Consider the following 13,190-nt stretch of genomic DNA (forward strand, 5'->3'; position numbering starts at 1 on the left):
TGTGGAGCCACCTTCTCCAAGTCAACACCCATTATTCCAGCCTCTGCAGTCATGAGTTGTGCCTCAGTTTGCTTGGCTCGCAACTCTGTCTCCTGCTTCCTCAGTTGCAAGTCCTCCTCTCTAGCTTGTTTTTTCATCTGTAAGATTTCCCTCTGCAAACTCAGTTTTTCATCTTTCCTGGCCAGAATCTGTTCAAGTTGGTCATCTTCCTTTGCTTGATTCTTCTCCCTGTTGTCGTGAATGCGCTGCAGCACCTCAACTGCTGTGCTAGCCTCTGATTCTGCTGCTCTTTTGTTCCTACGCTTTGCGCTATCTCGACCCTCCGGTCTTTCTGGCACATTGTTATTACCTGAAGGCATTTGCCCTTGAGAGTCAACTGTGTTCCCATCTGTTGTTGCATTCCCGCCGCTATGCTCAAGAAGCTTGTCATTCCACTTTGCTTGATCCTTAAGTATCTTCCAACAATGCATGAAATGGAACGGTTCTTTATCCTCAAACATCTTCACTGCATCCTCGATCTGCTGCACATTGAGAAGTAAATTAAACTATAGACAGTAATGTATTTTACTCATGCTACAATAACCGTGCATACCCTATCGGCCTCATTCTTCCCACTCTCGTTGCGACGATCGATAATGGCCTTGAAGGCACAGAACTTGCTCACTGCTTTTTGGATCAATTTCCATCTACCTTGAATGGCAATCTGGCTGTGTTCACTTCCTTGCGGTTTGTTCTGCTTGAAATAGGTATGTATGCACTTGTAGAAACCGCCTTCGGTTTGATTGCATCCTGCACATACTCCCACTGAATTAGCACTCACAACATGCTGGTTATGTCCAACAAAATGTGTTGAACTTACCAATTGCAGCATCTGTGGTCACATTCAACCACGCCGAGCATATCACTGCATCTTCTTCTGTTGTAAAGTTCGAACCCCTCCTAGATACCTTCTTGTCCTTCCCCTTCTTGGATGCTGCAGGGGGACAAGGAATTTCTTGAACATCTGGTTGACTCCATACTGTTTCAGAGACTACCTAGGGCGAGGTGAGCATCGGTTGATGTGGGCTCACAAAATTGTACTGCATGCAGTGACAACAAATTAACTCAAGAAAATAGTTGACTCCAATATTATTGCCATGTCAATACCTGGTGCATGTTTAAATCTTGGAAATTTGATGGACTAGTATCAAAATGAAATGTGCACTGGTCGGAAGCAAACAAGACATTGCTTTGGGATCCATCCTCGCCAAAGTTCTGGTCCATCCTGTAGATACATTGAGGTCAATGCTCAGGAGAAAATGCATGATGTATACTGCAACACAAGTTCCCCACGGTTGTTGCAATCAAACACTACTAATTTGGTACTACATCTGATGAAAGGGCGAATCCTATATGCAAAGTTGTGCATAAACAACCGGCATCAACACGTACAAGCAGCAAAGAAAAGAAACAATGGCGCATGCAGGGGAATCAAGCACCCTACATCCGAGGGATCCCCTGCTCTCCCTCCCCCCTCCTGCCACATATAGATAATCCCCAATCCAACCCCAGATCTACAAGTTTGTATTCCAAAAACAAATCTGAAACAAATTACCTACCTTCTATGGTCGCCGGCAACGTGGGATGCCGATCCAAGCACTGGAAGAAACGATTCAAAATCTGGCAATACCTTGTACAGATCGAAGGAGTGAAGATTGGGGGCAACGCACCTTGTCGATTCAGTAGTCGCTTGTGCCGCCGAAGGTCTCGCCGTGGAAGATCCTGTCGCCGGCCGCCTGCAAAGCACCCCGTATGGCCTTGTTGCTCTGGAGAGGATCCGTTTCTCGCGCGCAGCTGGAAATTTTGACACTTCCGCGCTGCAGTTGTTGCTTGTCTGTGAGATGCATCGAGGAGAGAGGGATTCTATTTTTACGTCTCCTCTCTCCTCCGAGCCAAAATGCCTTTCGTTTATAGCTCTCCTGTTGGAAGCTCGTTTTTACCACACACAGGACCGTCGGAGATGCAAAAGCACTGTGCGTCGCGTGATGCATCACCCTGTTGGGGTCAGTCTTAGACATGTCTTTCAAGGGGTTCATCAGCCTCTGAAAATAGTTGTAGCCTTCAAGTTTATGGGAGAGCTAGATGAAGTATTCTGCTTCCGGTACCATGGTTTATCAAAAAAAAAAACTCTCCAGCCCAGAGTTTATCAAAAAAAAATTCAGCCCATATGAGGGGCGTGCAGCGGTCCGGCCTGCTAGACCTGGCGGCCCAACCGGCACAACCAATCCTAGTCCACGGCAAGGCCGAAGCCCAGCAGCCCACCGGCGACGCCCCCACGACGCAGGCAGACACGAGGAGGCGCAGCGCACAACACGCCAGGTCGCCAGCACGGCACCACCTTGCCCACGCCGCCACGGGCACGCGGCTCGCGCGGAATTCGACGAGGGCGTGCCTCGCAGCGCGTCTGATCGAGCCCGAGCGGCGCAGCCCAAATGCCGATCCGGCCGGGAGGTCGCGTCCAATCTGGAGCCAGCAGCCGGCGGCCTGTCCCCTCCTGACCCGATCCCGACTGCCACGGGCAGCGCCGCGCCGGCCCCCAAATTCGCCGCGCACTGCCGCCTCGGCCTCGGCTCGGCACGCCCGGGCCGTCGCCTCGTCGCCCCTCGCCATAAATCTACGGCCTCCGCCCGCCCGGCGGCTGCGCGGATCACGCTACCGGCGCTAGGAGTAGGGTTTGGTGCGGAGCGGAGTGAGGCCATGGAGAGGGATGCCGCCGCCGGTTTGGGGGCTAGACGCTGGGAGGCGTCGCCGGACCCCGATCGTGCTGCCCGCGGGGTCGGCGGCGCCCCAGCACGCCCGCCACCAGCGGGATCGGGATCGGGAGCGGGAGCGGGGGCTGGAGAGGGAGCAGCCGCAGCACAACTACCAGGGGGTGGGGGTTTTCATGGATCAGCACCCGGAGCCGCCGGAGAAGGTGTTCTACAAGACGAAGCTGTGCGAGAAGTTCGAGGCGAGCGGCAAGTGCGCGTACGAGGGCGGGTGCACCTTCGCGTACGAGGGCGGGTGCCGCCGGGCCTCATCCTCAAGCGGAGGACGCCGCCGCCGCCGCCGCCTCCGTCTCCGCCACCGCCGCCATCCGCCGCCGACGCCCCCCACGGCGGGTACTACAGCAAGGTCTGCTTCGAGTTCAGGGACAGGGGGACCTGCCACTTCGGGGAACGGTGCTCCTACGCGCACGCGTCGGCGGCGGCGATAGCAGGTACGCGCTCTAGCTCGCCCTGCACGTGTGCATGGCGGCCGATCGTGCCCGGATCTCGCGGATCGCGCTCTGATCTCCCTCGCCTTCGTGTTCTCGCGCAGAGATGCGCTACCCTGGGGGGCCAAGGTCGGTGGAGCACGCGCTGAGGAACGCGACGCCGCTTGCAAGGGCGGCGTACGCACCGGGGGCCCGTAGCAGCAGCAGCAGCATCAACAGCTACGCACCGGCCATGAGGGCTTTCCCATCTGCTCCCGCCGGGGAGGACGGGAGCAAGTTCAGCCGACTGGAGCTTCTTGGCCGCAAGAAGACGAGCGGTATCTACGGCGACTGGCCGGAGGAGGACTGATCGAGCGCTCACCGTGCATCCCCCTACCTGCCGCAGCCGCCAATGTTGATCTACCTGCTGCCGCCGTCGATCACCGTGACAACTGGGCGATCTATCTGCTGTGTTGAACTGAACAATGCTGTCATTGATGTTGTGCTTTTGTATCTCGTTTGCTGTTGTATCCCAATCCCTGCATGTAATTCGTCCGATCGAACCTGCATTTCTGCCATCATTTCTATTCTCTATCACATTCGCGTTGCTAACCCTTCGGTCCACCCTGCCACACCGCCAATTTTAGGTGATCCCGTTCCCCGCGGCTCTGCTCCTAGAATCAATCTGTGTTTCCTCTCTTATTAATATCTCGCGATTGTTTTCTTTCCTACAAATAGCTACATGACAACATAAGTCTTAATCTTTTAATCTTATTATCATCTCTTTATATACGATTCATGCACCAAACCAGAGAATCTCATAGGGCCACGTCATCTACTTTTCCTGACCGTTGGATCGGACGGGCGTATGGCCAAGATCGTGCCATTCCTAATCATTTTGCAAAAAACCTCAATCTTTAGTAAAATCAACCTGCAGGCCGTCCACCTCTCTCATTACGAAAAAATTCTCAACTTTTCTCGAAATCAACCTTCAGTCCAACAGTCCAGGTTTAAGGAAATTTATAAAGAAAACCTCGAGTTTTCATAAAATCAACCTGTCGTCCTGGTCCTCTCTCAGGATTTTCCTTAGAAAACCCTTAGATTTTATTTAAATCGAATTACAACTCATTCCATCCATTACTTCTACGCGAGCAACATTATACGTACGATTTGAATACCAAAACGTGTTAGAATGAAAAGTTGCTCAACATAGAATTTGATCAAGAATTCAAAAACTACAACTTTATTATAGAGTAAATTCTAAAATTCAAAACACTTTTGAAATTCGTTTGCACAAACGCTTGCATGCGATCCGTTGTACCTACAATTTAGACACCAAAACATCTTCAAATCAAAAATTTATCAACACAAAAGTTGCCTATAATTTCAAAATCTGCAACTTTACTGTGTAACAAAGTTTCGTAAATTCAATTCATTTTCGTAAAAGTATAAGTCCATACCACCGTTCTTCTATGGCTTTTCATGCTACCTCCACAATAACACGTCATATTTTAATATAACCACTACTTTCTTAAAAATATAACACTTCTATTAATTGCAGCATGATTTTCGCAAATGCATTAAATTTACAGCTGATAGTGCTCCGTCCTCTCTAATAAATAATTTTACCTCTGCTTTCACCACAATAAATACCATAGCTCCATTTCCATACCCAAAATAATATACTACTTAATAATAGAGCGGAAGAGAAGAAACAGTTGGCTGCGCAGTTACACTAGGAGAGAAGAAAAGGAGCGATGGTGGCGCTGTTGTGATTGGAAGAGTGGAAGACATGGAGTGATGGTGGCGCGGTTGTGCTAGGAAGAATGGAAGTGAAGAGAGGAAAAAGAAGAAGTGATGGTGGCACAGTTTCATCAAGAAGAAGACATATAAAGGTGCTAAGGATGACCTTATTAAGGTTCACATTAGCACAAATCTCAAAGATTTTAACTCTCTCAAGATAATTCTTCATCTTTTTCTATTAACAATTCTTTAATATGCATGGTACTTTATATCTAGAATAGTCCATTTTAAAAAAAAAATTCCGAACTTGAAAACCAGTTAACTTTGGCCATCGAACTATAAAGAACAGACAAGTTTGGCCCTTTACCTGGTTTCAAAGGTGGTTTTGAATATATTTATATTTTCTAAAAATAATAAATATGATTTAACCTCTCAGAATTTATAGTTGATTTATTTTAAATCAAATGAATATGTAATTAGTATAAATTTATCTTGCATGAATCCTTTTGGTCGATATCCTAATCTATTATAGCATCAAACGCTAATTTAAATAAATAATATCACAATTACAAGCAGTAAAACACTAGCAAAAGGAATAAATAATATCCAGACAACTCTAAGTAGAGCATGGTTTGGGAAATTATATTTTTTGAGAAATTTTGATATGCATTTTATATTTTTCTGATTTAAATCAAATGAGCTATGAATTTTTAGAGATTAAATCAGATTCTATGAGTTTTAGAAAATACACATATATGTAAAATCACCTTTGAAATCTGATAGATTGTCAAATTTGTCTGGTTTTCATAGTTTAATGATTAAAGATACCTGGGTTTCAAGTTGGATGGCTAAAACAAAACTGTGACGATAGTTCGATGGTTAGAAATAGATTTTTTTTCTTATTATTGTCATTTTCATCCCTTTTGAATACGTATTTTTTTTTAAAACTAATTGATTTCGTAAATTACATTGTAGTCTCCTAAAGAGCGTGAAATGCTAAACTGAAAGCGTGGTTCCGACCTTCTGTTGCATCAGCACGAGTACTTAGCGCCGGGCATCACACTCATCCTCCGCTCTAATTTCGCCATATGTAAACAAAGCAACGCCGGTATGTGTGTGAGGAAAACCCCCAGCTGGTTCGCTTCAGGGTTAAAATCCCGACCAGAACTGGACCGATTTTACCGGTAACCAGTCAAATCGGTTCGGACCAGTTTTGATTCCGGCCGGTTTCAAAACGGCTCAAATTCAAAACTCAAATTTGAATTTTAAAAAATAAAAAATTCCCAAAAAATTCCTAAAAATACTTAAGTTGCGACGAATCTAATGGTGTCAAATTTTTTTCAAATATTCGTTCATTTAGTATACTTCGCGAGCATTTGAAGTTAAAAAAAAAAGCGTGCATACAAAAATATACAAATACAATGTAAAAATAGTACAAAAGAGGGTTGGAGAGTTCATTTAGACTAAAACATGTTATACAAACATTTATTTAATATACTTTGCGGGCATTTGAATTTAAACCAAAAAAGAAAAAATTTGAATTTGGCAAGTTACCACTCAAACCGATCGGTTACCACTCAAACCGATCGTTAATTAGTTAAACCGAACCGGTAAACTGGTCAAACCGGTCGGCTAGCCGATAGAAACCAATTGAACATGAGTTTTTGTATGGATTTTGAATTTGGGCAGTTTTTTCCGGCAAACCGGTCCGGCCGCTACCGCTGGGCGGCGGTAAAAAAACCATGGTTCGCTTCCGCTCCCGTCAGATCGGATCCCTTGACGAGTCCTCTCGCCTCCCTCGCCAATCGCCATGGCGGCGCTACTGCTGCGTAGGCTCGCCGGGGCCCACCGCGGCCGCGTCCCGCTGGGGGCCGCCGCCGCCGCCGCCTGTGGTGGAGCCGCGCTCTTCTACGCCTCGTCTTCCCCTACCGTTGTACGAGACCGAGAACTGCCCGCTGTTCCCATTTCGTTTTCCGTTTCCTCCATTCCTAGCCACTGCTGAATGAGCGGTGATGCTTTTTTCTTTTCGTTGGGCTCACGGTGCCGGATGATTGCAGGCGCACCTGGAGAAGGGCGAGGAAGCCGGTGAGAAAGTTGGTGAGTTAGCTATCTCCTTCCTTTCAGAATTTACTCCGATCTAGGTTTCGTGGATATGTGGTTTGATCAATTTACACGCATCTGCCTATGAAATTAGTTCAATTTTGCGCGTGGTTGTGTGAGCTGAAGATGATGTTTGCTCCTGATTCCGCATTGTTTCTAATATGGAGCATAAGAATTTTTTATGAATCTTCTGGGGTTGGGACTTACAAGCAGTAGTTGAGAATGTTGTTCTGAACGGTGGTTAAATGTGCTGCTAGAGGCATACCATTGTCCAATTGTTATGGTGTAACTCTGTGCATTAGCACATAGTCTCAACTCTCAATTTGATGAGTTTACATCTGTTTAGGACTTCTGTGCATGTTTCGCCTACTCTGATTATTTATCTGGCTGAATAGTGAAATTTTGTGTCCAAGTGTTGCTTCATATTACATATTACCACGAAAAGGTTGACAAAGAATGAAAGAATCTTTCATTCTGGATGCCAATATGTAGTTTTTCACTTTTTTTTATTTGAAGCAGTTCTAGGGTCATGGAACTCTGAATCAATTTTATGGTTATGGAATTTTGATAATTCAGAATATTCTGTACGAATTTTGCTTTCCTCATGATTACATGATCATTGTGGTTTTATTTGGTTTTTACGGAAAAGCATCTTGTTTTTCAGCACTTAACCCTGATAAGTGGTTGGAGTTCAAACTCCAAGAGAAGGCGAAAGTTAGCCACAACTCACAGTTATTCAGGTAATGATTGCAGAACTTCTGCTTGGATTACAGTACTGCAGAAATACTTCTTTTCTGCAACTTCCTTATCTTGGTGTTTGACAGGATAGATGGTCTTGCTGTCACTACGTGAATATCTTGTAATCTTGCGTAGTATATTGCAATGCTATATTTCTAAGTGTTGATTATTACATTCACCATCATTTTCCCATGACCCTCTTAGTGGCTTCTTCTTTATTCACACTTTATCAAGTTTGTTTGCCTTAATAAGAAGCTTGTGCAAGTAATCTGATCTTGCAGATTTTCATTTGACCCAAATACTAAGCTGGGCCTCGATGTTGCCTCGTGTCTCATCACAAGGTATCTTCTCCAATTGCAAGGGTTTAATTTCTTAGCTAGGAGAATCACTTTGTATATTTTTGAATGAAATCTTCCCTTTCAACTTTATATATGGGATGATATTCATTATCTTAATTTCAGTCGGTGTTCTCGCTAATGGTTGTTGTGCAAAGCAAAATGTTATTTTTGTATACTCAAATAAGGTTGATGTTCTCTGCTGTTTGTTCATGTTCATTGATTTTTTTTTAGTAAAGTCTAGAAAGTAGAGAAGGCTGGATTGTCTTGTAGACTATTTATACACACTTTAGAAGCTGTCCATCAAGCCTTACTCTCCTCCTGTTTCCCTTAAAGCATCATTTATTTCTTTATCCTGATAGCTATGAGCTAGTTTCTAACCTGTGTGTTGACTACCTAGAATGGAACTCATTGCAGGGCTCCTATTGGTGAGGAAGTGGAGGGAAGAAGAAAATATGTTATTCGCCCGTAAGTTCTGTGCCAACTGAATCAAATGCATGGTGGAGTCCAGCATACAATTAGCCTGTTTTAAGTGCCATCAACATGAACATCCTTTTGGAACTGTATTTCTTGTAATTTGTAAAGCATTAACACAAACTAGGAATAAGTATAAACACAAGCTGATCACCAGCATAGGAAATTTGTAGTTAAGGACACAAAATAGTATTATTTTTCAATCAGATTTAAATCAGTATTTTATCCTGTTTTCTGCAGGTACACGCCTATCTCTGATCCAGATTCTAAAGGATATTTTGACCTACTGATCAAGGTACCTACAGAATCCAGTGTATAAATTCAAGAACTTTTATTGCCCTGTAGATCACAGGAGGTCCAAATAAAGTTGGTCTTGAAAATGGAATCAAGAATAGTAGGATAGAGGTCTCATGCATTTGATTTCTGTTCATAGGCAATACCTTGCATATTATACTTTCTTATTTTTGCTAATTGTGCTATGTATAGGTTTATCCTGATGGGAAAATGAGCCAGTACTTTGCAAGTTTGAAGCCAGGAGATGTTGTTGAAGTCAAAGGGTAAAGAAACATGAATTTTTTTTTTCACCAAAAATTCCTTAGGTTCCTCTATGCACAACTGCCTCTTGTCACTGAAGCTTTTATGTTCTTGTTAGGCCCATTGAGAAGCTCAGATATAGCCCGAACATGAAAAAACAGATTGGCATGGTAAGATAGCCTAAACTTGACCAATTACCATTTGATTCATCCTCACAAGGCCGCAAGGACAATGACAGATGAATTATTTATGTTAATTATTCATGTATTTCCAGCATAGGGTGCAACCTTTTTTTATTTAATTATTCATGTATTTTGTATGGCAGCTACCAAATAATGTTTATATCTTTGCTTCTAGATTGCTGGTGGTACTGGTATAACACCAATGCTGCAGGTTGTCAGGGCTATCCTAAAAAATCCTGATGACAAAACTCAGGTAAGTTGTGATCACAAAATTCTGAAGATTCCTTAAAACTGGCTTTTTTCATGCATTAAGCAGTGCTTGCTTCTTTCTGAGAAAGTTTTGTTGACTCTCAAAACAAATAGTTTCCCCTCAATATATTCACATAATGCCTCAAATAGGCATTCTGCCGGAGGCCAGAACTGATTTATGTCTTTATTTTCATGCAATATTGTTAACAACAATAGTTTCATTGTGGATTACGCCTTTCCCTTATGGATTCTAATTTTATGTTTGCTTGGTTTCTTTATTATTCTTATATAGGTCTCCTTAATTTATGCCAACGTGTCGCCAGATGATATCTTACTCAAAAGGGAATTGGATAGACTTGCCAGTAGCTATCCTAACTTCAAGGTTTATATCGCCATGATTAGTTCATCAGAACCTGGGTTATTTTTTTCCTTGAGCATGACATTATCCTTGCAAAATCAGGTGTTCTATACAGTTGATAAGCCATCAGCTGACTGGAGGGGTGGTGTTGGTTTTGTATCGAAGGACATGATTTTGAAAGGTTTGCCAGGCCCAGGGGAGGATTCGCTGATCCTTGTGAGTAGTTCATGACATATCTGCTCAGAGCTTCTTCTGAATATGTGTGTTTTTCACAAAGTTACATTTGATCAGTTTTATTCCTGTAAGCTTGGTCATGATGATCGCCAGTATTATCTTCATTTCTTGGTGTCATTAGTTTCTTTGTTACTTTTGGTTAATTAAGGAACACCGGCTGTTTCATGTATTTGTTTTGCCAGGTTTGTGGTCCACCAGGAATGATGAATCACATCTCTGGGGACAAGGCAAAGGATAGATCTCAGGGCGAGGTATTGTGGATTTATTTTGTTATTTATATTATTACTTCTGATAGTAAGTTGCGAACTTTATATTCAATGTTTCTTAATTGAAGAAAGACTGGAAGTAGGATAACTGTTATGCATACTATTATCCACTTTCCCTTCCCAAGAATAGGTCCAGAGGGAGTGCTCCCTAAAACTGTCAACACCTGGATTGTAAACTAGTGTGGCATTGTCCACTAGACTAGTAGAGCATGCCTTTCATTTATCCTTGACTCCTTGTACTGTCCATTTCATTTCGTGAACATGCTATTGTTTCATTAATGTTTCCGTTTTCCGTGTTGTGCAGGTCTCTGGCCGTCTGAAAGATTTAGGATACACGGCAGAGATGGTATACAAGTTCTGAGAGTACAGTAGATTCTACTGACATACCTGCTGCTCTTGCAGTGAATAAAACACACCTGAACCTTTTGTTTCGCGCGTCATTTGGTTCAGAACTTGCCTCCTTTGAATAATGTTCGTCCGAGGATTCTATAGGTTTTGAGCTATGCGTTATTTCTGCGGTTGGCGTGTCCCTGTTTGCGCCTGCATGCGATGTTTACGAAACAGGAACCTGTACTCTGTTTGGCAGTTTCAGATACATCTACCCAGTTCTGTTACTCGACAGTTGCTTCTCTTGCATTCCGGTCCAATAATTGTTCTTATTTAGTACAATCGCATGAGTCATGCGACTCGGTTTAGAGAAGGCAAGCGCAATATCCTTCACATTGAGACCAGGATGCCACGCCGGCACAGCAAAGGTGGGGTCCGCGTATGGAGAGAGATCTGACGTCGCCGGCGGAGAGGGCCGACGAGGACCGGTGGTCGCCTGGCTGCCACGCGCGTGGCGTCGCCTTCTTCCTCGCCTCAGCGAACACACACCTGGGGGGCATCCATGAACAGTCCGTTGCTGTTCGCGCTCTGCCGAGAACTGCTCGCCACACGGTTCTTTTCTTTTGGCCGCCGTTCAGGCCACTTCGACCTCGATTGAGTTGTGCCTCTTTTCTGAAGAACAAGAGAAGGAGATACAAAAAAAAAAGTAGGCTGAGGCTTCGCCGTGTTTTTGTTGTGGATCGATCGTGGAGGAGGTTTGCTCTTTGCTGCATCAATGTGTGCAGAGCTGAGCTTTCTACCGTGGACTGCTGCTGCAGTAGTGCAGTGATGTTGACGGCCATGGCCGACGAATTAAGAATCATGAATGAATGAACGGCATTATTGGCTGATTACAGGATACATCAGTAGTTGCCGTGGTTGATACTTTGGGCTGATGTGTTCGTCAGCACTTGAGTAGATTAGAAGTTTAAAACCTTAAGTCTGGGGTAGCGCAACCATAGATTAGAATACACAGTGGATGGTTTGTCTTAGTTTAGCTCATGGCGTGATGTCAATTCAGAGTGCAGACAAACCTCCCTAACCTCCCTAACTCTTGAGCAAATTTGCGCGTCGCCATCATCGGGCCCCCTATCCCTGCAATTTGCCTCGTCCTCACCCATTTGTGGACTTCGTATTTAGCCACGGCCATACCATTCTTTCTCCTCCTCCTCCATTGCACACCGTACACACAGACACCTCCAGTCACAAACCAAAGAACAGAGGTGAGTAACCATGGCAGGGCTGCAGCGATCTTCACAAACTTTCAGGAGGTCCGGCTCATCAGGCTTGGTCTGGGATGAGAGGCTCATGTCTTCACAGGACGGCAACCAGGGGGAGCCAGAGGGCACTGGAGCCACGGAGTTCAAGGAGCTCAGGCACTCCCGCAGCGTCGGCTCCGTTGGGCTGCAGCTGCGCAGGCGCAACGACGGCGCGGAGCACAGGCGGCGCCACGACGACGGCAACCAGGGCTTCCATACCCGGCGTGTAGCCCCAGCCCTGGACCCGCCTTCACCCAAGGTTCCTGGCTGCATCTTCTGTGGGATCTTCAGGAAGGGTGGAGCTTCAGAGCCATCCAAGCCCAGAAGGTACTAAGGCGATGTAAAATCCTTCAAGTCTTTCAGTTCCTCTTGAGCCTGCAGAAGTTCAAGTCATGTGTGGATGCTAGAATATGAGATGTATAATTGTAGTTTGGACAGGTTGTGAGCTTCTCCTTCTTCCTATATTCTTGAATACAGGAAACTGTATTCTTGAGTGACTGTCTTCCTATACATGCTAGAGTATGTGCATCTCTTTGTAGCATACTGTGTATATATGTGTAAACGCCCATGTACATGAAACATTATGTCTTGCTTGACCTTGCTTCTGCGCCTTCTACATGAACATGGTGCTCTTGTTTTATCTCAAGATCGGTACACATCCAAGACCAACAGAGTATTGTTGGTTACATGCTCAACACGTGTGAAAAAAGAAGTCATTTATCTTTGCCTGATATGCTGCGGCATCGTATCTTTTCTGATAGAACAAATCCATTTCATGATCTTGATTGATTCTTTAGGACATATTAAATCTTCGTGCTTATGAAAGGATTTGCACCTTTTGGACTGCTGGTAACCTAGTTCCCTTTGTTGGTTGAGACATTAAGTTTTCTAAGCGGCAAAATGCCGTATAAGATCATTATGAGAAATGCGAATACTTATCGGTAGATTAGGACATCCACTGGTTGATTATCCAGGACGCAGGCGTTGGGTCTTGGATGGTGCTGCTTGGTAGTTTATCTGTCTCAATTATTGCCTAAACAATGATTGGAAGAATTGCTACGCAAAAGCAAACTGAAGGCTATTGCCCCCCATATATATAGTATATATTTGATCCCATCTTCTTGGCTTCTGCTGCTCA

At 44.6% G+C, this 13,190-nt stretch overlaps 2 protein-coding genes, 1 long non-coding RNA gene and 1 pseudogene across 5 annotated transcripts; 3 read left to right on the forward strand and 1 right to left on the reverse strand.

The window, feature by feature from the left end:
* Positions 1–331: 331 nt before the first annotated feature.
* LOC120676597 lies at positions 332–1,828 on the reverse strand. 2 transcript variants are annotated; one of them, XR_005675918.1, is made up of 6 exons: positions 1,710–1,828; positions 1,599–1,638; positions 1,147–1,264; positions 860–1,079; positions 593–789; positions 332–518 (listed from the first exon to the last, which is right to left on the reverse strand). It is a non-coding gene; the product is annotated as an uncharacterized LOC120676597 (long non-coding RNA). The 2 variants fall into 2 exon arrangements; XR_005675919.1 differs by having other exon boundaries at positions 332–521.
* A 908-nt stretch (positions 1,829–2,736) lies between these two features.
* Positions 2,737–3,826, forward strand: LOC120672694 (annotated as a pseudogene).
* A 2,876-nt stretch (positions 3,827–6,702) lies between these two features.
* On the forward strand, positions 6,703–11,056 carry LOC120674131 (NADH-cytochrome b5 reductase-like protein). Of its 2 annotated transcripts, XM_039955253.1 has the most exons (13): positions 6,703–6,890; positions 7,015–7,054; positions 7,722–7,797; positions 8,077–8,136; positions 8,548–8,598; positions 8,845–8,899; positions 9,091–9,161; positions 9,257–9,308; positions 9,496–9,573; positions 9,862–9,951; positions 10,030–10,143; positions 10,344–10,412; positions 10,732–11,056. In XM_039955253.1, exons 1-13 carry the CDS (start codon positions 6,768–6,770, stop codon positions 10,786–10,788), a joined length of 936 nt encoding a protein of 311 aa, XP_039811187.1. In that variant the 5' UTR covers positions 6,703–6,767; the 3' UTR covers positions 10,789–11,056. The 2 variants fall into 2 exon arrangements, with proteins under 2 accessions (XP_039811187.1, XP_039811186.1); XM_039955252.1 differs by having other exon boundaries at positions 9,862–10,143.
* Positions 11,057–11,823: 767 nt separating this feature from the next.
* LOC120674132 (MAPK kinase substrate protein At1g80180-like) lies at positions 11,824–12,698 on the forward strand. Its single transcript, XM_039955255.1, has one exon. It carries the CDS (start codon positions 12,027–12,029, stop codon positions 12,384–12,386), a length of 360 nt encoding a protein of 119 aa, XP_039811189.1. The 5' UTR covers positions 11,824–12,026; the 3' UTR covers positions 12,387–12,698.
* Positions 12,699–13,190: the final 492 nt, after the last annotated feature.

The sequence above is a fragment of the Panicum virgatum genome, chromosome 5N, assembly GCF_016808335.1.
Source record: "Panicum virgatum strain AP13 chromosome 5N, P.virgatum_v5, whole genome shotgun sequence".
NCBI lineage: Eukaryota > Viridiplantae > Streptophyta > Magnoliopsida > Poales > Poaceae > Panicum > Panicum virgatum.